Source organism: Mirounga leonina, unplaced genomic scaffold (genome assembly GCF_011800145.1).
Source record: "Mirounga leonina isolate KUSES-001 unplaced genomic scaffold, KU_Mleo_1.0 Mir_101595, whole genome shotgun sequence".
In the NCBI taxonomy this organism is placed as follows: domain Eukaryota; kingdom Metazoa; phylum Chordata; class Mammalia; order Carnivora; family Phocidae; genus Mirounga; species Mirounga leonina.
Window position 1 is genome coordinate 9,573,529 of NW_023270158.1, and position 21,947 is coordinate 9,595,475.

The 21,947-nt window shown below is 38.7% G+C and overlaps 1 protein-coding gene across 1 annotated transcript; it reads left to right on the forward strand.

Moving 5' to 3' along the window:
* The first annotated feature begins 1,343 nt into the window (after positions 1-1,343).
* On the forward strand, positions 1,344-19,984 carry EIF2S3 (eukaryotic translation initiation factor 2 subunit gamma). The gene is made up of 12 exons (XM_035000931.1): positions 1,344-1,571; positions 2,122-2,185; positions 3,172-3,299; positions 3,384-3,505; positions 4,919-5,013; positions 6,419-6,577; positions 8,048-8,182; positions 10,000-10,094; positions 10,448-10,592; positions 12,226-12,395; positions 12,673-12,845; positions 19,491-19,984. The coding sequence occupies exons 1-12, from the start codon at positions 1,503-1,505 to the stop codon at positions 19,552-19,554; spliced, it is 1,419 nt and encodes a 472-aa protein (XP_034856822.1). The 5' UTR covers positions 1,344-1,502; the 3' UTR covers positions 19,555-19,984.
* The last annotated feature ends 1,963 nt before the right edge of the window (positions 19,985-21,947 follow it).

A 21,947-nucleotide genomic window follows, 5' to 3' on the forward strand; every position in this document is an offset into this window, starting at 1 on the left:
TTTTACTTTACATTGAGATAAAATTCACATACCATTAGATTCACTCTTTTAAACTGTACAGTTTACTGGTTTTTAGAATATTCACAAAGTTGTGCAACCATTACTAGTTCAACGACATTTTTTTAAATTGAAGTATAGTTGAAAAAAATTTAAGTATAGTTGACATACAATATTACATTAGTTTCAGGTGTATGACATAATGATTCGACATTTCTACATTTTTATCACCTCAGTGGGTTTTCTGAATTGGTTTTCTGTGGGACCATACTATTTAGAATGTAAGATAAATTCTAAATTTATTAAGTTACAAATCTGTAAGTTAATAAATTCAAGAACTAAATGCCTCCATTCAAATAAAATTGTACAGTCTCTACCATCACTTAACCAATGAATGCCTTTATTGAAATAGAACTTCCTATGTTAGGTAAACTGTTGTAACCTAAAACTTATGTGATAGAAAACATATTCCTTTTAATCTTACTTCAGTATTCTATGAACACAGGTAATCTAAATTCTTATTCACCTCTTCTTATATTTTTTGCCGGCTAGAAAAGAACACCTGTTCGTGACAGAAAATTTGTAAAGTATAGAAATGCATGGGGAGAAACAAAAATTACTCGACTTCTTGTTGATACACCGTGAAAAAAAAGTTAGGAAATTCCCCGAAGTCTTTAAATTGTAAAACACCGATTTAGTGGTAATCTTTCCATTAAAGAAGTGAGTTTTCCTGTATGGGCTTAAAAAAAAAAAAAACAAAAAACGCCTCCGTGGGCGCGCTTACAACACCTAGCTTCCATCCTATGCTAACTCCATGCTGTGCCGTTTAGAGCCACTACGGACCGCCTCCCGGGCCCTAGAAACCTGTCTCTAAGAACAAGTTAGGGACTTTGCTCTTCCCATCCTGGGCCGCTGACCACTTCATCAAACCTCCGCGCGAGGGCGCCCTCCCCCCCGCCCGCCAGGTGACGCGCAGGGCCGTAAGAGCGGCCAGCGTGGCCGTCACAGCCGAGCCGCACCCCGAGCCGATCTCGCCTTATTAAATTACGGAAATCATAAGATGGACAGCCCCACCGTCTGTCCTCACACCGCCAGAGAACATTCCCAGCTTCCGGTAAGTCTTCCGGCCATCCCCACGGGAACCGGAAATGGCTTCTCCCTCGCCTGCGCGCCTGGCGGTTGCATCACCCGCCTAGCAAGGCGGGGGGGGGGGAGGGGTCTTCTTTGGGGGCTGCCCTCAGCGTTGCCTGCACAAAAATCCGTCAGGTCTGCAACGAATGGATTCCGAAACTTTGCCTCCTGTTTTTTAGTGAGTTTTCCGGCAGGCACTGTGTAAACCCAAGCGGAGAGAAGTCCAAGCAGCGAGGACCCTGCTGCACGGGCCATCCTCCTTTCCCAGGCGTGGGCCCTAGTCGGCCGTCCCGCCTCCGCTCCCCCGCCCCACACAAGGGGACCTGCGTTCGGTTAGGCAGCAACTGGGGCGACTTCCTTCCTCTCGGAGCAAGATGGCGGGCGGTGAGGCTGGAGTGACTCTGGGGCAGCCGCATCTTTCTCGTCAGGATCTCGCCACCTTGGTAAGGTTTCGTTCTGCAAGGATGCGGAGTGAACTCAGAAGTGGATGATCGAGCCTCCTGGGAGGCGCTGAGACGAGGCAGTGCCGGGCTGTCTGTCGGGAGCATGCGTTAGGAGGGAGAGTCCTGCCGCTGCCTGCACCTTGGCAAGTTCGCGAGCTGTGCATGGGGCTGTGAGGTTGTGGGACTTCAAGCCCCCGAAGGATTCGGCTGGAAAGTCATGACGTTAAATGTTACTAAGGCTTTTGCTTCTTAAGGTCTGGGAAGGGAGTGTCTACCTCGTCTTCAGTGCTAATGCTGTCAAGGTTGGGGGGGGGGTCCTCGGGCTTTCACATCTCCCATAGCGAGTGGAGGTGTAGTCTTCTATAACGATGAAGGACTTGTAGGGCTTCCCAGTCATCAGAGTACAATATTGCTTTTGCAGGAGAAGTGCTTTAGAAGTAGAGGAGAGCTGTTACGTGGTGGCAAGCTGTGGGTAGCAAATGTAAAATCAAAGGAAAAGTTGTGATCTGTCTTACGTACAGCGATGTAAAGTAAAAATGTTTCATTGCAGGATGTTACCAAGTTGACGCCACTTTCACACGAAGTTATCAGCAGACAAGCCACAATTAATATAGGTAAGATAAGAATAACTTGGTGACCTGACTTGCTTGATCTCGACAAGTAATTTTAACTTCTCCCTTTGTATGATTGCCTGAATTTTATGAGGACGCAGATGTTCAAGAAATAGACTTTGAGCCTGTGTGAGTAAAGCACCTGCCGGATTTTGTGGGAAGCATATATTGCTCAAGCCTAGCTCATGTCTAGGTGCAAAGAAAAGATACAGACATGAAAAATTTAGTAGCATAAGGCAAGATGTAGTCGTATGTAGCAGAAGAGGTGAAAATGTGGTGGTACTTGCCACACAGGGTTATTGCAGGGGCATAATTTTCACAAAAGTTTTATTTGGTATATAAGTGATTATTAAGAAAGTTTTTTTTTTTTCCCTCCTAATTGCCATCTAGAACTTTAGAGGAGAAGGTATGTTGACTGAGAGTCAAATTTAAATTTGCTAGCCTGTACAAGTGGCACAATTAAATGTAGTTAAAAGTAAAGCTCTACTGTCAGGTTGTTAAGAAGTTATAAGGTATGTGCTAACCTTGATAGCATTACCATAATTAAACCTGGGTTGTTTTCCTGGATTCTTTTTGGTGGTGTCAGGACTCATACCTGTTTATGCTGGAAAGTTCCTTAGTATTTAGGATTTTATCTTCTGGGGTTTTTTTTGTTGTTTTTTTTTTAGGATTTTATCTTCTTATTAAGTGTTTATTTTAAATGAAGGCAGTCTTTTATGTGATCAGAAACATAAGATGAATAGCTTTTCCTATACTGGAGTGTAGTTTTTGAACGACATCGTGATTACATGGAAAGTTCCATTCAGTCCTGTATCAGAATAAGGTTTTGTTAGGAAAGAATATGAAGAATGAAAAATTGAAGTCACTGTTGGTTTTATGTTGATATTTATAGTGAGTTTTAGCTTTGGGTTTTCTACTCCAGTGCTTTTTGAAATAGTGTTTGGTGTAACTGAACGTACATGAATTAATTTCTTATACTTTTTCTGTAGGTACAATTGGTCATGTAGCTCATGGAAAATCCACAGTTGTAAAAGCTATTTCTGGAGTTCACACTGTCAGGTTCAAAAATGAACTAGAAAGAAATATTACAATCAAGCTTGGGTATGCTAATGCTAAGGTGAGCTTGTACTGTGGAACTAGAAGTAACTTCGTTGAATGTGCAGATAACAAATTTGAATCTTTTTTTCATTGGAATTTTTAGATATATAAACTTGACGACCCAAGTTGTCCCCGGCCGGAATGTTATAGATCCTGTGGAAGTAGTACACCAGATGAGTTTCCTACAGACATTCCAGGGACCAAAGGGAATTTCAAATTAGTCAGGTGACCTCTTTCAAAAAACACTTTATAGTTCATATTCTATTGTCTTGTGATTGTGTTTTTGAAATATTTAACTGAGATTAAATTATTAAACTAATTGCTGAATATTTTTGTTGTCTATTTTTTAATGTTCTTGTTGTCTATAATGATAGTAATTTGAAAGGTCAAGTATTTCAACCTCAATTTAGATACTTCCATTCAAGTTCTCCAAAGGAAAGGTATCATGTAAGCAGATGGAATGGAGGGAAACACAGCTCGTTGGATTTAGGGGAAGCTTTTTGTCAGGCTTTCTACATTTCTTTTAAACAATGTTGTTTCTGTTTTTTAGATAGGGGATGCACAAAGCCATTCTTAATTACCTCTCTTCAGTACGTGGGCTTGTTACCCATCTAGTTTCTGAATGTGATTCATATCCTGGTTCTTTATCAGAGGATACAGACCTCTAATCCCTAGTGATGTTAATGCGGTTGGGGATGGCCCACAAGGAAATTTTACATTGAGGCAAGGCTGGGACTGGGGAGAGGCGAGTGAGGCCCTTGCCTTGGACCCAAAATGTTAAAAAAAAAAAAAAAAAAAAAACCCTCAGTGATCAGGATAAACAGTATTTCAAGGCAGTGCTTTTTGAAATTGATGCAAAAGAAATCCTAATAGAATATCATTTGTTTAAATAAAGACAACTCAAAATTACAGATTTTTCCCCCTCTTCAGTATTACTACTTATTTCTGGTTCGGTGTGGCATTATTAGTTACCTTTGATATTTTTCTCATTTTGAATTTTTTTGCATTAATTTTGTTTTTAAAAATCTTAAATTTAAATATTATTTATCTTGATTAGTGAGTTTTTTGGCACTCTCTTAAATTTTGCCCCTAAGGCAGATGTCTCACTCAGCCTCACCCTGGTTCTGGTCCTCATCAGAGATCAGCAAACTTTTTTTATAAGTGGCCAGATCATAAATATTTACAACTTTGCAGGCCATAGGTTCTCTGGGAAGAGGCTACTCATCTCTGCTCTTGTGTTATGAAAGCAGATGTAAATAATATGTGCTTGAGTGGGTATGGGCCAGATTTGGCCTAGGGGCCTTTTGCTAATCCCTGTTTCAGATCTTGACAGTGTGAGCATACACTCTTTAAAAATAGTGATTCTCAATAAGTAGCAGTTTGTCTAAAATAGTACTGCCATCTCTACTTCAAATTGGCAGTTCCAGCTTTTCAAGGTGCTGGAGGAATTTTTGGCAAATTATTTTTTCAGATGGCAGTGCCCATTCTGTTAACACTGTTTTAGCTTTCAAATCGATGACATTTCCAGTATGTATTTTCTACCATACTCTATACCATATTCATTTTGATTGGATTTGGGAATTTCTGTGTTGAAATATGGATTGATTTTAGTACTGATTGCTATTTCTTAATTGTTAGACATGTTTCCTTTGTTGACTGTCCTGGCCACGATATTTTGATGGCTACTATGCTAAACGGTGCAGCAGTGATGGATGCAGCTCTTCTGTTGATAGGTAAATATATCAGAATTGGTTTTGACAAATCAATGTGGAACAAATCCAAGATGGAATATTTAAAGGATTACCTAAGGGTGACACAAATGAGAGCTAACATGTCATCCAGGATGACATCCCTGCCTACTAGGTATCATAAAACACTAAGCAAGGTAGATGTGGGGCTGATATGAGAATTCTTAGGTTAATATATCTTTTTAAATTAAAGTCAGTAGTGCGTTTTTCCCACCTAGATCACATGAGATGATTTATTATTTTAGTTTTAAATTTGTAAGTGTACATGTATTTTCATCCACTGCAACGTTGATGTATAGTGGTTTTATTTAGATGCAAATCTCATTCATAGTAAGTGCTGAAGTGTAGACCTAATTGGGGTTTTCAAAGCTAGGGTTGTGCTACCTTCCTTATGTGAGCTGTCAAGAGATTTCATTGCTATGAGACATTATTTTTATTTTTTTAAAGATTTTATTTGAGATTGAGAGACAGAGATCGAGCAAGAGCAGGGAAGAGAGGGAGAAGCAGCCTGAGCAGGGAGCCTGATGGTGGGCTCGATTCTAGGACCCTGGGATCATGACCTGAGCCGAAGGCAGACACTTAATCTATGGGACATAATTTTTTTAGAGGATGCCAAGTAGATACAGTACAGGACAGCTCAATATCACTGCTTGGGGAAGGTGACTGTTGGAGTGCCCCCCCAAAAATGCCAATTTCTTTATGACAACACTGTTGGTTAACTGTGCATTTAGTGTTCTTATCTCCCTTTGTTAGGGAGTACCCTTTGGTAGTAGTTGAAATTCACAGACTGTAGTAAGCATTTTCCCTTAATTACTCTCTACCTCTCAGGAGCTTAACTGGGCCAAAACATCTCTAAGACTGGATAGAGCCAGAGGGCTATACCTTATACCTTAGCAAAGGCTAAGGGCAGACCCTGGGATGCCAAACTTGTTGATTCCAAGCTTCTTGCATAGCACCAGGGATAAAAGCCAAATGATCTGAAGGCTCCAGTGAACGCAGGCACAGAGGGTGAAACAGGGCAAAAGGTGGATGCTTGGCAGTGATATCCAGGACTCTTGCCTGGAGTAAGGCTAGGACATGCAAAAGTTTCCTTTAAGTTTGTTTTGGTAGTAAAATACACTTAAAATAATATTTACCATTATAATTATTTAAAGTGTACAACTCAATGACATTAAGTACATTCACAGTTCTGCAAGCATCACCAATTTCTAGTTCCAGAACATTTTTGTTGCCCCAGAAGGATACCCCATGCCCGTTAAGCAGTCACTCTATGCCATACCTTCCCCCCATCTCCTGGCAACCACTAATCTGCTTTCTGTCCCTATGAATTTGCGTATTCTGGATATTTCCAGTTAATTCTCATGCATCTTTTTTATTCCTCTTCATCTAGCTGGTAATGAGTCTTGTCCTCAGCCTCAGACTTCTGAACACCTGGCTGCTATAGAAATCATGAAACTGAAGCATATTTTGATTCTACAAAATAAAATTGATTTGGTAAAAGAAAGTCAGGCTAAAGAACAGTATGAACAGATCCTTGCGTTTGTACAAGGTAAGAAACCATAATTGCTAATAAATCTGTGAATCACTTTGAGAGGTATTTAATCCAGATACCGGATGTTAAATTTAAGTTTTACTATAATAGACTATCTGAAATAGATAAATTTATGCATCTTAAGACCTTATTTCTCTACCTACTACTTGTTAGTCACCGGATACAATTAGTGAAATCTGTTTGTGAATTTGATAAACTAAAGCACATACATCTTTTCATCCACATATATTTAAAATACTTTCTTAATGAAGTATAGTTGACATACTGTTACATTAGTTTCAAGTGTACAACTCAGTGATTCGACAGTTCTGATAATTCTATACATTATGCAGTGTTACTGACAGTAAATGTAGTTACTGTCTGTTACCACACAAAGTTGTTAAAATATTAATGTATGTGTTCATTATGCTATACATTTCATCCCGGTGACTTATTTTATAATTGGAAGTTTAAACTGAAGTATATTTTTGCTGGCTGAAAGTTAGAACTGAAGTTGTATTCTGGAAACTGTGAGTCGGTTTAGAAAAAAAAGTCCTCTTTAATGAACAAAAGATTTTTTGTTTTAAATTTAAGTCTTACACTACTCTTACCTAATACTTTGATCATTGGAAGTGACAATGATATATTTAATCTTTATAGTGTTCGTTTCTCTGTTGCATAGGGTTTTTCATTTCAGGGAAGATATGATGCATGTTATTGTTGCAATTCTCTCTCAGCGTTGTTGGAAGGGTTGACTCCCATGAACCTAGTTCTGTCGTGATAAAAAAGAATAAGTCATTTTGATTAAAATCTAATTATGTTTGGTCCATTTCTTTGACCAACCTGTTTGACATATAATTAATAAGGAGCAAATATTTTATGAGCTAGTAGTCTTTGATTAGCAAAGAGTCTATAATTTTATCTTGACATTTTTTGGGAGGTTAATTACACATTATTAGAAATCTTTAAACTAGTAAAGTGTTTTTTCCCAGGAGTGTATTTTATTCCTTTAGACAGTATTATCATTTTAGTATAGTAAATACATGTGTAAATATATTTTAACAGTTTTTTTCCATAAAGGGACTAGTGTTCATTTTCAGGAGTAAAACAAACAGAATACTGCCACCTTTCTAAACAGAATTATCACTTTGCATTTGTTTGTTGCTGGCATTTATGTGAGGATGTTTAGGCATCTATTTTAGTTTTTTTTTTTTTTTTAAGATTTATTTATTTAGAGAAGGGGGGCAGAAGAAGAGGGAGAGGGAGAATCTTAAGCAGACTCCCTGCTGAGCACAGATCCTGCCATGGGGCTCAATCCTATGACTCCAAGATCATGACCTGAGCTGAACCAAGATCAGGAGGCTCAACTGACTGAGCCACCAAGGCGCCCCTAGGCATCTATTTTAGTAATCTTAACCTTTTCCTGTAACATAGAAAGATCAAGTTCTGTAAAACTAAAGAATCTTAATCTTTCTGAATTTTATATAGGTACAGTAGCAGAAGGAGCTCCTATTATTCCAATTTCTGCTCAGCTGAAATACAATATTGAAGTTGTTTGTGAGTACATAGTGAAGAAAATTCCAGTACCCCCAAGAGACTTTACTTCAGAACCCCGACTTATCGGTAAGTGATAATATTTGTCTTTAACTCTTAATTTGATCTTTTTGACATTGGTGAGTCCTCTTTTTTTTTTTTTTTAAGATTTTATTTGTCAGAGAGAGAGAGAGCACAAGCGGGGGGGGAACGGCAGGCAGAGGGAGAAGCAGGCTCCCCGCTGAGCAAGGAGCCCAATGTGGGACTTGATCCTAGGACCCTGGGATCATGACCTGAGCCGAAGGCAGACACTTAACCGACTGAGCCACCCAGGCATCCCGTGATTCCTCTTGAAGGGTGTTTATTAATACTTCTCTTTCTGCAGAGATAATAACAATCTCCATAAAATTTTTTTTTGATTCTGGGATTGTATTGGCAGTGCTAGATTGCATTACTGGTAGAGGGACAGAGTCCCCACACAGAAGGAACTTTTAACCTTTTTGTGGTCTGTATATGGCATGTCATGTGATCAAGATGGAGTTGTACAGTATTCTCCATGGAATTAAAATGTTTTAGTCAGGAACAGGATATTAGAACTTTCGTACAAATGTTTTCATTGTAACATTAATGAAGATTTTCATGTCCTTTTCACTTTTATTTAAGTTCATAGGACCAATATTGGTACTGTGCTAAGCTTGTGGTTCCTACACAGAGATGTAGGAGTCTTTTTTTTTTTTTTTTAAAGATTTTATTTATTTATTTGAGAGAGAGAATGAGATAGAGAGAGCATGAGAGGGGGGAGGGTCAGAGGGAGAAGCAGACTCCCCGCTGAGCAGGGAGCCTGATGCGGGACTCGATCCCAGGACTCCGGGATCATGACCTGAGCCGAAGGCAGTCGCTTAACCAACTGAGCCACCCAGGCGCCCTGTAGGAGTCTTTTTAAAACAGACATTTGAACCTCTCTGGGCCTGCACCTGGTGCCCCCCTTTATATTGTGGGAAGTGTTCTCTTGGGTGATTGTGATGCGTATCCTTGTTAAGGGTCACTGCTCTCAGGACCTAAGTTCAGTTCATGCATTTCTAAAGTTGTTTTGTAGTTTTTAAAACTAAATTTTAATTTAAGAAGTTATACAGAGGTAGATAAAGAAAGAAAAGTCCATAGTCTCCCTGCCTTTCGCTTCTAGACCCTTAGCCCAGAAGTAACCAAAGTTAATGGTGTGTGTTATTCTCACACCTTCCTCTTTATTCACCTCATTATGTATAAACATGTACGTGTTTCCTGTTTTAGTTTTACTTTATGGAAATGGGATCATAGTCTGTGTTATTTTTGTCTAGTTTTGTGTGTGTTTTAAATAGTATATGTGGGTTATCCTTTTACGTCATTACATTATCGGTCAAACATTCTTTTTTAGGGGTACCTGGGTGGCGAAGTTGGTTAGGTGTCTAAACTCTTGGTTTCAGCTCAGGTTGTGATCTCAGGGTCATGGGATCAAGGCCCATGTTGGGTTCCACGCTCAGTGCAGAGTCTGCTTAAGTTTCTCTCTCCCTCTCCCTCCGCTCATCCCCCCAGCATGCTTGTACGTTCTCTCCTAAATAAATAAATAAATAAATAAATCTTTAAAAAAAAACAAAACTCAAAACATTCTTTAATACCTGCTGATATTCCATAGTATGGATGTACCATAATATGCCCCCTATCAGTTAACTTTTAATTTATTTCCACTATTTTCATCATAAGTAAGCCTGCAATAATCGTAGGAGTACTGATAGTGGATTCTGTTACAAAGTCGCCCCTGTGTGTATAAATATTATGTGGTTACTATCTTAGAAAAGTTATCTTAGTAAAGAATATTTCCTTTAAAGTTAAAATGAGCAGAATTAGCTTTAATTTGTTTTGTTTTCTTTTAGTTATTAGGTCCTTTGATGTCAACAAACCTGGCTGTGAAGTTGATGACCTTAAGGGTGGTGTAGCTGGTGGTAGTATTCTAAAAGGAGTATTAAAGGTGAACTGGATTTTTATTGCTGTGTTTTTATTTTATTTTTCCATTGTCTTAATCATAAGGTGAATAGTATGGACACTCCAAATTGAAAGTAAAATTTTTTTTCTTTTTGAGTATGGAGCACGTTTTATATGGAGATAAGCTTGTGTGGTAGGTAGTTAGCAACAGTTGGATGGATGTTTCTGGTTTTGAAGCTCACTTCCACTTTTTTTTTTTTTTTTTTTTAGTAATAGTCCTCGACATAGAGAAATAATTGCCTTTTCAGTTTTGGTGTCTTCCTATTAGGACTTTTGATATGTAAGTGATAATGGTGTCATCCCACAGTAATTCTAATTACTAACTTAATATGTTTACAGGTGGGCCAGGAGATAGAAGTCAGACCTGGTATTGTTTCCAAAGATAGTGAAGGAAAACTCATGTGTAAACCAATCTTTTCCAAAATCGTGTCGCTTTTTGCAGAACATAATGATCTTCAGTATGCTGCTCCAGGAGGTCTTATCGGTAAGGATTTTTCTCTCATCCCTACATTTTTATTATTTATATTTATTTATTTACTTTTAAAGATTTTATTTATTTATTTGACAGAGAGAGGTACAGCAAGAGAGGGAACACAAGCAGGGGGAGTGGGAGAGGGAGAAGCAGGCTCCCCACGGAGCAGGGAGCCCAATGCGGGGCTCGATCCCGGGACTCTGGGATCATGACCTGAGCCGAAGGCAGACGCTTAATGACTGAGCCACCCAGGCGCCCCTCATCCCTACATTTTTAATTTGTGGTATTTTTCATAGGAAAAGGATTACCCAAAAAGATAATATTGTAGATTTTTAATTGGGTATTTTATTTGTTTATTTTTAATTATTTATTTATTTTTTTGCCAGAGAGGGACAGTGAGAGAGGGAACACAAGCAGGGGGAGTGGGAGAGGGAGAAGCAGGCTTCCCACTGAGCAGGGAGCCTGATGCGGGGCTCGATCCCAGGACCCTGGGATCATGACCTGAGCCGAAGGCAGACGCTTAACGACTGAGCCACCCAGGCGCCCCCTAATTGGGTATTTTAAATAATTGATTGGAGTGGGAAACATTCGTGTGGTTAAGCTGTTGGTTTTGGTTCATAAAATAGTTTCATGTGTTTGTAAGAGTTATTTCTAAGGATAAAGAAGAATACATTTTGGTTTAGTATATGAAGTAACTCTTTTTAGCAGTAATAAAATAAGTTTTATGATCCAGCATTTAAAATGATCAAGTATACTTTTTTGTCTACACAATTTTGGTGGTAGAAAGTGGTTGTTTTTTTGTGTGTTTTGCAAATGGAAAGTTACCCACAAATGTCAATTGAATCCTGTCAGATCATGTTTACTCTGAGGTGGGAATAAAAAAATAACTTCGATTGTGTAGCAATTACTGAGATGATTTTATGGATTTTTCTAGTTCCTTACAACTTAGTTTCTTACCAGATACCCAGAAAAAGACAAGATTCAAAGAGAATTAGATATGTTGTTCCTTTGGATTAAAGAAGAAATTGTTGGATAAAGAAGTTTGTCTTTTGGTTCTCTGGTTTTTGGGTATATAATTCAGTTTTCTATCCTGTAATTAAGAGTTTACTGTATATAATTTTATGATAATGCTCATGTAGCAACCACCCAGCTTGAACAGTTATCAGTACTTTACCAGTCTTGCTTCATCTTTATGTCTCCTTCTCTCTCCTCATACGCGGCTAAAATATTTTAAGGTGGGTCCCAGGAATCATATGTGAAGTCCTGATGTTATTTTTTTATCAGCCTTCCAGGGGAGAAATGGCAGGCAAATATTCTAAAAATTACTCATTATGAATTTTTATCTTTTCAACCTTTATTAAGTATATTCAGACCATTTTTGAGTTAGACTGTCATTTCTGTCCTTTGTTTAGAATTTAAATCAAGAGACTGTTCTCAAATGCCCAACTAATCCATGGGTTTTTGTTTCTATTTCTTCAGGTAAGACAGGTATTTTGTCATGCCTGTGTAGCTATTACATGAGTATGAGAATATAAATGTGTATTAAAATGTATAGGTATACGTTGTACTTGTTTGACTAAGTTTTGGGTAAACCGCTTTATAGAAAATAAAAAGTTGGGCTTTATATGTCTTGTTTTTATATCAGGAGTGGGAACAAAAATTGACCCCACTTTGTGCCGGGCTGACAGAATGGTGGGACAGGTACTTGGTGCAGTTGGAGCTTTACCGGAGATCTTCACAGAATTGGAAATCTCCTATTTCCTACTTAGACGACTGCTAGGTGTACGCACTGAAGGAGACAAGAAAGCAGCAAAGGTAAGTGCTCTCTGTAATTCCTGTTTCAGAAAAGTGGCAGTGATGTTAGGACCAGTTTTGAGGTTCATTCTTTTATAGTTAATGTGGGATTAAGATAAAGAAAAGGTGAGTAAATTTGGCTTTCTACTTTCAGGAAGTTGAAAAGTCTCATACTAGGTTAGCAGAGATGGAAAATTGCTGGTATCTATTGTTGGCAAGGATGTAGGAAAATAAGCAGTCATTTTTGGAAAGCATTTTCTTGATTTGGGGTTTATCTTTCCTCGATTTATTTTCCTAGGTGCAAAAGCTCTCTAAGAATGAAGTGCTCATGGTGAACATAGGATCCCTGTCAACAGGAGGAAGAGTTAGCGCAGTCAAGGCCGATTTGGGCAAAATCGTTTTGACTAATCCTGTGTGCACAGAAGTAGGAGAAAAAATTGCCCTTAGCCGAAGAGTTGAGAAACACTGGCGGTAAGTTTACAAGCCTTTGTCACTATCTAATAAAAAAGACACAGTCAGTTCCCTTAAGTTCTTGGTAGTGTGCATGCACACTTTACCTTAAACACAGCAGTTCTTTAGGTCAGCTGTTTATTTGGATGACTTTGAATCTGTATTTCTAGCCCTGATTTGTGATACACACAACCTATGAAAAAACCAGTGAATTTAGGTTCAGTATTTCTCTTTGGATTTTTAAAACTTTATATTTGGAAATAATTTCAAACTTAACAAGAAAATTGCAAGAATTGCACACAACTCCTGTTCCCTTTTCCCAGATACACAATTTATTTTTGTGTGTGTGTGTGTATTCTTCTCTATGTATAAACTTTTTTCTCAACTGTTTGAGGAGTGGGTTGTGTATATCATACCTCTTGATCTCTTAACACATTGGTATATATTTCCTAAAAACAAAGACATTATCTTAATTAACCACTACAAGAAGTTAACATCAATAAATTACTGAAACCTACAGTTGATAATCCAGTTATACAGCTTGTCCCAATAATGTTCTCTAGTCCCTCTGGTCTAGGCTCACTCACTGCATTTAGTTGTCATATGTCTCTTTGATCTCTAATTGGGTACTTCATCAATTTTTTTTTGTCTTACTTGACATTGACTATTTTGAAGAATACATTTTTACTCTTCCTCAATTTGAGTTTATCTGATACTTCCTAAGATTAGATTCAGGTTATGTATTCTTGGCTGGAATACTCATATAGGTAGTGATGTCTCCTCAGGAAATCACAGCCAGAGGCACATGAGATCTGATTGCTCCTCCTTGTGAAGATTAATTTTGATTATGCAGTTGAAGTGTTGTCCAGTTTTTCTACTATATACTCTTTATACCTGTGCCCCTACTAAGCATTTTGTGGGAAGACTCATTGAGACTAGGTGAATAGCTAACTCCTCATCAAATCTCACCCCCCTGGATTTAGCATCCACTGATAATTTTTTTTTTTTTAAAGATTTTATTTATTTATTTGAGAGAGAGAGAATGAGAGACAGAGAGCACGAGAGGGAAGAGGGCAGAGGGAGAAGCAGACCCCCTGCCGAGCAGGGAGCCCGATGTGGGACTCGATCCCGGGACTCCAGGATCATGACCTGAGCCGAAGGCAGTCGCTTAACCAACTGAGCCACCCAGGCGCCCTCCACTGATAATTCTTGTCTGAATTGAACTTGATTATATGATTACAAAATGACACCCCTCCCCCAACCCACCACTTCTCATTTATTATTTTTTCTTCCCTATTGTTTACTTAACTGGTTATAATATAGACTCATGGAATTCTATTTTATTTCAATAGGTTATGATTCATTACTGTCCTTATTTATTTTAATGCCCAAATTGTTCAGGATTTGTCTAGTAGAGATCCTTCAAGCTGGCTTCTGTGTCCTTTTGACATGTCCCCATCATTTTTTTTAATTTACTTTTTTTTTTTTAAGATTTTATTTTTATATTTGACAGAGAGAGAGATTGCGAGAGCAGGAACACAAGCAGGGGGAGTGGGAGAGGGAGAAGCAGGCTTCCCACCGAGCAGGGAGACCGATGTGGGGCTTGATCCCAGGACCCTGGGATCATGACCTGAGCTGAAGGCAGACACTTAACAACTGAGCCACCCAGGTGCCCCTCATTTTTTTTTTTTAACAGTTCCTTAGTTTCTGGCACAAGATATTCCAAACTCATCTTATACCTCCCCTGCTCCAGTTTTAAAGTTGGCCATTTCTCCAAGGAAGCCTGGTTTCTTTTAGTGGGGAATGATATTTAGAAATGAAGATCTGGGTGCTAGATGTGCTCATTGTTCCTAGGGTGCTATTCTTTCTTTCTTTTTTTTTTTTTTATTAAAGACTTTATTTATTTATTTGACAGAGAAAGACACAGCGAGAGAGGGAACACAAACGGGGAGTGGGAGAGGGAGAAGCAGACTCCCTGCCGAGCAGGGAGCCTGATGCGGGACTCGATCCAGGGACTCCAGGATCATGACCTGAGCCGAAGGCAGTCGCTTACCAACTGAGCCACCCAGGCGCCTGGTGCTATTCCTTCTATGTCCTTTGAGTGGATAAGCAAGGAGACACTTCTTTGACTTCTGACTGTTTGCTCTTAGTTACCTAGTTAGTTACTGAATCTACCCTTTCCTTTCTATTCTATGTGGCCTCATTATGCCCCTTACTGCCATCATTTCATACTTAAAAGTTACTGCAAAAGATGGGGTGCCTGGGTGGCTCAGTCAGTTGAACGGCTGCCTTCGGCTCAGGTCATGATCCCAGGGTCCTGGGATCAGGTCCCACATCGGGCTTCCTGCTCAACGGGGAGCCTGCTTCTCTCCCTGCTTGTGCGTGCTCGCTCTCTCTCTCTCTCTCTCTGACAAAAGTTACTGCAAAAGATTCCTAATTTGCCTCTTCCTTTGTTAGTTAAGAGCTCAAAATTAATCTTCCTAAAACATTTTTATTATGCTCTGTTCATTAATTTCCAGTAGTTTGCACTACTTTATGATATTCTGGACCTTTCTAAATTACACTGTTCTGGGTCCTCATTGTTGTCATAATTATTCAGATCACCTTTGGCGCTCTGTTTTTTGCTGACTACTTCCCATATTAAGGTTTCCCTGATACTGTGCCCCATGAAGGTCTCTCATCACTTACTGTTCAGAAGATTGATCTGAATTATTACTTTATAATTTAGAGAGAGTTAAACTTCTAGTTGAATTTTAAGTAAATAATCCTGCTTTGTGGTGATTTATGTCATTTGATTTTACTCTTTGGTGTGATTATACCATTTGCTATTATAGACACACTGATTCCCAGGGTATTTTAAAATAGGCTTAAATAATAAACTTTCAGAAACTCTCAACAGGGAATGTATTATTCTCACTTAGTTAGAATGGTACATTTCCTAGATCAGAACAGATTTTAAAATAAAAGGATTTTTTTGTGTGTCTGCCCACTAATACTATAAGAGGATTCTATCCACATGAAACTAGATTTTGCTTAAAAATTAGCAAGACTCCACCAGAAAACTGTTACTACTACTACTAAGTGGATTCAAGAAAGTTGTGGGATACAAAATTAATATATAAAAATCTGTTGTAGTTCTATATACTAACAACAGAATAGCAGAAAGAGAAATTAAGAAAATGATTCTATTTATGGTTGCTCCAAAAAAAAAAAAAAATTAAAAAAAAAAAAAAACCTAGGAATAAATCTAAGGAGGTGAAAGACCTATACTCTGAAAACTAAGACTTTGGTGAAAGAAATTGAAGACCACACAAACAAATGGAAAGATATACTATGCTTATGGATTAGAAGAATTAATATTGTTGAAATGGTGTTACTGTCCAAAGCAATCTACAGATTCAGTGCAATTCCTATCAAAATTCCATAGCATTTTTCGTAGAATTAGAATAAATAATCCTAAAATTTGTTTAGAACCACAAAACATCCCAAATAGCCAGAACAATCTTGAGAAAAAAGTACAAAGCTGGAGATATCACAGTCCCGGATTTCAAGCTATCTTACAAACCTGTAGTAATCAAAACAGTATGGTACTGACACAAAAAAACAGACAAATAGATCCATGGAACAGAATAGCCAAGAAGAAAACCCATGCTTGTGTGGTCAGTTAATCTATGACAGAGGAGGCAAGAATATACAGTGGGGAAAAGAGTCTTTTCAAAAAATGGTGCTCGGAAAACTGGACAGCTACACACAAAAGAGTGAAACTGGACCACCTTTTTTTTTTTTTTAAGATTTTATTTTTTTATTTGAAACACAGAGCATATGCACAAGCATGGGGGGTGGGGGAGCAGTGGGAGAAGGAAAAGCAGACTCCCCGCTGAGCAGGGAGTCCGACTTGGGGCTTTATCCCAGGACCCTGAGTTCATGACCTGAGCTGAAGGCAGACACTTAACTGACTGAGCCGCATAGGCGCCCCAAAACTGGACCACTTTTTACACCATACCCCAAAATAAATTCAGGACCTAAATGTGAGACCCAAAACCGTACAGTTCTTTTTTTTTTTTTTTTTAAGATTTTATTTATTTGACAGAGAGACACAGCGAGAGAGGGAACACAAGCAGGGGGGGTGGGAGAGGGAGAAGCAGGCTTCCCACGGAGCAGGGAGCCCGGTACGGGGCTCGATCCCAGGACCCTGGGATCATGACCTGAGCTGAAGACAGACGCTTAATGACTGAGCCACCCAGGGGCCCCCCAAAACCATAAAATTCTTAAAACAGGCAGTAATCTTTGACATCAGCTTTAGCAGCATATTTATGGATATGTCTCCTCAAGCAAGGGAAACAAAAGCAAAAATAAACTATTGGGACTACACCAAAATATAAAGTTTTTGCACAGCAAAGAAACCATCAACAAAATGAAAAGACATTCTACTGAATGGGAAAAGGTACTTGTAAATGATGTATCCGGTAAGGGTTTAATATCCAAAATATATAAAGAACTTCCACAGCTCCCCGCCAAATAAGCCAAACAATTCAGTTTTTAAAAGGGCAGTGCACCTTAATAGACATTTTTCCAAAGACATACAGATGACCAACAAACACATGAAAAAATGCTTAGTATCATTAATAGTCGGGGAAATACAAATCAAAACCACAATGAGATATACACCACTCCTGAATGGCTAGTGTCAAAAGGACAAGAAAAGGGGGCATCTGGGTGACTCGGTTGGATGTCCGACTCTTGATTTTAGCTCCGGTCATGATCTCAGGGTCGTGAGATTGAGCCTCATGTTGGGCTCCACTCTAGCGGGGGGTCTGCTTGAGATTCTCTTTTTCTCAAATAAATAAATAAATCTTTAAAAAAAAACACCCAAAAATCAAGAAATAACAAGTGTTGGTGAGGATGTGAAGGAAAGGGAACCCTCATACACTGTTCGTGGGAATATAAATTGGTGAGACTATTATGGAAAACATTATGGAAGTTCCTCAAAAACCTAAAATGAAAATACCATATGATTGGGACGCCTGGGTGGCTCAGTCGGTTAAGCGTCTGCCTTCGGCTCAGGTCATGATCCCAGGGTCCTGGGATCGAGTCCCGCATCGGGCTCCCTGCTCCGCGGGGAGCCTGCTTCTCCCTCTGCCTCTGTCTCTCTCTCTGTCTCTTATGAATAAATAAAAGAAAATACCATATGATTTGGTAATTCTACTACTGGGTATTTACCCAAAGAAAACAACACTAATTTGAAAAGATACATGCGTGTATGTATCTATGTTTATCGCAGTGTTATAATAGCCAAGTGTCCATCCATAGATGAGTGGATGAAGTAGATATGGTATATATACACAATGAAATATTACTCAGCCATAAAAAAATAAAGTCTTGCCGTTTGTGACAACATGGATGGATCTAGAGGGTATTATGCTAAGTGAAGTAAGTTGGAGAAAGACAAATACTATATGATTTCAGTCATCGGTGGAATCTAAAAAACAGGCTTGTAAATATAGAGGACAAGGGACGCCTGGGTGGCTCAGTCAGTTAAGCGGCTGCCTTCGGCCCGGGTTGTGATCCCAGGGTCCTGGGATCGAGTCCCGCATTGGGCTCCTTGCTCAGCGGGGAGCCTGCTTCTCCCTCTCTCCCTCTGCTTGTGCTCTCTCTGTCAAATAAATAAAATCTTTTAAAAATATATGTAGAGAGAGGACAAACTAGTGGTTTCTGGTGGGGGGGGATGAGGTGGGTAGGGGGACGAGTGCAATAGGTGAAAGGGATTAAGGCTTCCAGTTATAAAATAAGTCCTAGAAATGAAAAGTGCACGTTAGGGAGCATAGTCAATAATATTGTAACGTATGGTGCCAGATGGTGAGTACACTTATAATAAGCATTGAATAATATGTAGAATTGTCAAATCACTATGTTGTACACCTGAAACCAATATAATATTGTATGTCAATTTTACTTCAATAATAAATTGAAATAAAAAATAGTCAAATTTTTAAAAATTAGCAAGTATGTTAAAATTATTAAATGAGAGCCTCTGAATGATCTTTACATTCCCTACGATTGTAGTTTTACCCCGTATTTAGATGGGTTTTCTTGAAGCTGTTGTTGAGGTAGCAATCCAGCCTGGTCATTAATTAGAGCAAACATTGAAAGAGGGAGCAGAGGTCCCTCTGCTATTCAGAGTATCTGCTAATAGACTATACGTTCTTTTAGTTCGTCTCTTAATTTTCTTTACCAGCCAAGGTCATGCTAAATCCTTTGTGATCTGTTGAGTGCTGTGAATGGTAAAAAAGCATTTTTCAAGGAGAAAAGGATAGAAAATGAGATTTTTTAGAAAATCAGACTGTGGTAGATTGTGTATCAGCATGATTCCTTATTTGGACTGGAAGACTGGTGGTTCTGGAGGGGTGAGTATATTTCAATAGAGTGAAGACAAGCACATTTGTAGCAGCAACTTTTTGTTTGCTTTTTTGGTCATTCATTCTGGCTAGGGCCCATCTGCGGGTGTGAGGATCTAAGAAAGCGTGAGCTTTCTTAGTGGAGCAGCAGGTTTTGGGAACATTCAGATTTAGCAGATAAGCAAGTAAAACCAGTTATGTCATATGATTGTGTGGTAATGATAATGAAATAGGTGTAAAATTCATAGTTTTTAAAATTTTCTTTTTGCAGTTTAATTGGTTGGGGTCAAATAAGAAGAGGAGTGACAATCAAGCCAACAGTAGATGATGACTGAAGAATTCCAGTGAAATCATACATTTGGATGGAGTCGGAATTTCTCTTTACAACCTGGGGGTATATTTTCAAAGCAGTACTGGGAAATTAATTTCACAGCTCATTACCTTAGTGGTAGCTGTAAGGTTATTCTCATTTTTTGGTGATGAAAATTTAACCTCTAGTGCTAAAGTAGGGTCTACAATAAATGTAAAAATTGGCATAATGTCGGATTGAATCTACATTTTAGCAGAAATTAATCATTCCCAAATAATGTCTAATTTATACATTAGCGCAGGTTTGAAATGAAATTCCTTGCTACAACCAGCCTTTTCTGTAGCACACATACCAACAAACCTGTTTCAAATAAAGGTTTTCTTCTTACTTTGCATGATTCATCTTTGAGTGGTTCCAGGCTTGAAGGACTATTGTACCAGTAAAAACTTGAAGACTCAAGTTCTTAAAAACCAGCTTTCCTTTGCCCCGTGTTTTATGTTGCTTTATCTTTGAAATTATGAGTGAAAAGGAAATTAATAAAAATTGTCCTTTAGGGCATAGAAGCTCATTCCCATGGACACACCTTTTTGTCCCCTTCCTCTTTTCCTGAACTGAAACACAGGAAACTAGAGCCAGAAGTTCTCACCTCCCTGTGGTGCCCTGCAATTGTTTCTGCATTGGTTTATACCTGAAACCTGATAGCCTTCCCCCATTGGAAAACACTGTTAAGCCAGATGATTCTAGATAAGTAACATAGATCTTTCTAGGCTTTACTTTATATTTTTTCTTAACTGCTTAATTGATATGGTTATAATGTAGATTCTAATATTAGTAACCTTTGGACCTTTCAAGAGGTCAGTGATGTTAGAAAGCAAAGGGTGAGCCTTTTGATTTTTAACTTACTCAGCATTTTCTTATATTTTTCCTGTGCTCTGCTTTATTTTTTATTTTTTTAAAGATTTTATTCGAGAGAGAGCACAAGTAGGGTGGAGGGGCAGAGGCAGAGGGAGAACCAGACTCCACTGAGCGGGGAGCCTGACGCGGGGCTCGATCCCAGGACTCTGAGGTCATGACCCGAGCTGAAGGCAGATGCTTAACCGGCTGAGCCACCCAGGAGCCCCTGCTTTATTTATTTATTTTTTTGTTTGTAAGATTCTCTTAAAGCAGTAGGTCCCAACTCTGGCTGACATTAGATTTGCTGGAGAACTTTAAAAAAAAGAAAAAGATGGCCTGCAGAGATTCTGACTTAATTGAGTAGGGATGGAGCCCTGGCATTGATACTTTAAAAAACTCCCCAGTGTTAAGAAATGAGTTTAGAGAGTTGAGAAGTAGGTGTATCAAGTAACACAGAATTTACTGAGTTTTGTTAGTCTAATAATAAATAGAGTCATAATAGTCTCTAGTTGTTTTTCTTAAATTTGCATTTAACGTGGGATTTGATGCCACAGTCTAGTAATAAGCTTTTTCAGGCATTGAAATTGCCTTGTAGAAATTTAGAAGGTGTGGCTGTGAATTGTTACTTAAATTTATAAGTTCTGAAGAAGCATATAATGTCATATACTTGATTGAAGTGTTGTGTTGTAGCATGAAGGACATTTAAATAAAGCAAGGTCCTAATCCAGACGTTAATTTTATATTTAACATGTCCCCATTTGTTTTGTAAGCCCCTTCCACCAGTAATTCTGGGATAACAAGTCCCAAAGCTTCAATAGTTGACTAAATTTATCTTAAGTAATCTCATGTCACAATTGAAAGCAGAAGTCTGTTTCCAGCATCTACATGAATTTCAACAGATTTATGAAGCAGTGTGCTTAATGTAAGTAGGTATACACAAATAGGAAAACAGTGGGCCTAATTTTCTTAAAACTTGAAGTCAGTGCATTGATTCTTAGCAAAAGCTGTACCTGGTTGAGAATCTACCTGTAATGCAGTGTTACTGATGAAAGTACATTGCGTGTGTAAATCCTCTTGGCTCACCTGTCAAAGATATTTTCAGAGTCTGACCAGTTCTCATCCCCTCTACTGTTAACAATCTAGTTGACGCCACCATGGGCTATCACCTAGAATAGCACTGCGTAACTCCTCCGTGCTTCCACACTTGCCCCACTGCACTCTGTTCTCAACACAGCAGTGTTACCCTTTTTGTAAGAGAATGCTTTGTGTACCACTGTATGATAAGTTGTAAAGTCTCACAGAAATGGGGTATGAGAGCAATCTAGCTGTGACATGCAATTTCCAGGCTGCCATAGAAAGTTCTATTATGTAACCTCCAAAGGGGTGTGTGTGTGTGTGTGTGTGTGTGTGTGTGTATTTGGGTTTTGCAGAAGAAAAAGAATTTTCTTCTAATAAGAGTGCATATAGCTGCACTTTTAATAAAACTTCTGAAATCCCATTTCTAGAAAAATTTAATACGGTGAA

Bases quoted from the DNA above. Each gene is read 5' to 3' on its own strand.
- EIF2S3 (XM_035000931.1), top strand. From the start codon at position 1,503: ATGGCGGGCGGTGAGGCTGGAGTGACTCTGGGGCAGCCGCATCTTTCT. The intron at 3,300-3,383 runs GTGAGCTTGTAC...TGGAATTTTTAG, and splicing joins TTGGGTATGCTAATGCTAAG to ATATATAAACTTGACGACCC. The intron at 6,578-8,047 runs GTAAGAAACCAT...AATTTTATATAG, and splicing joins GATCCTTGCGTTTGTACAAG to GTACAGTAGCAGAAGGAGCT.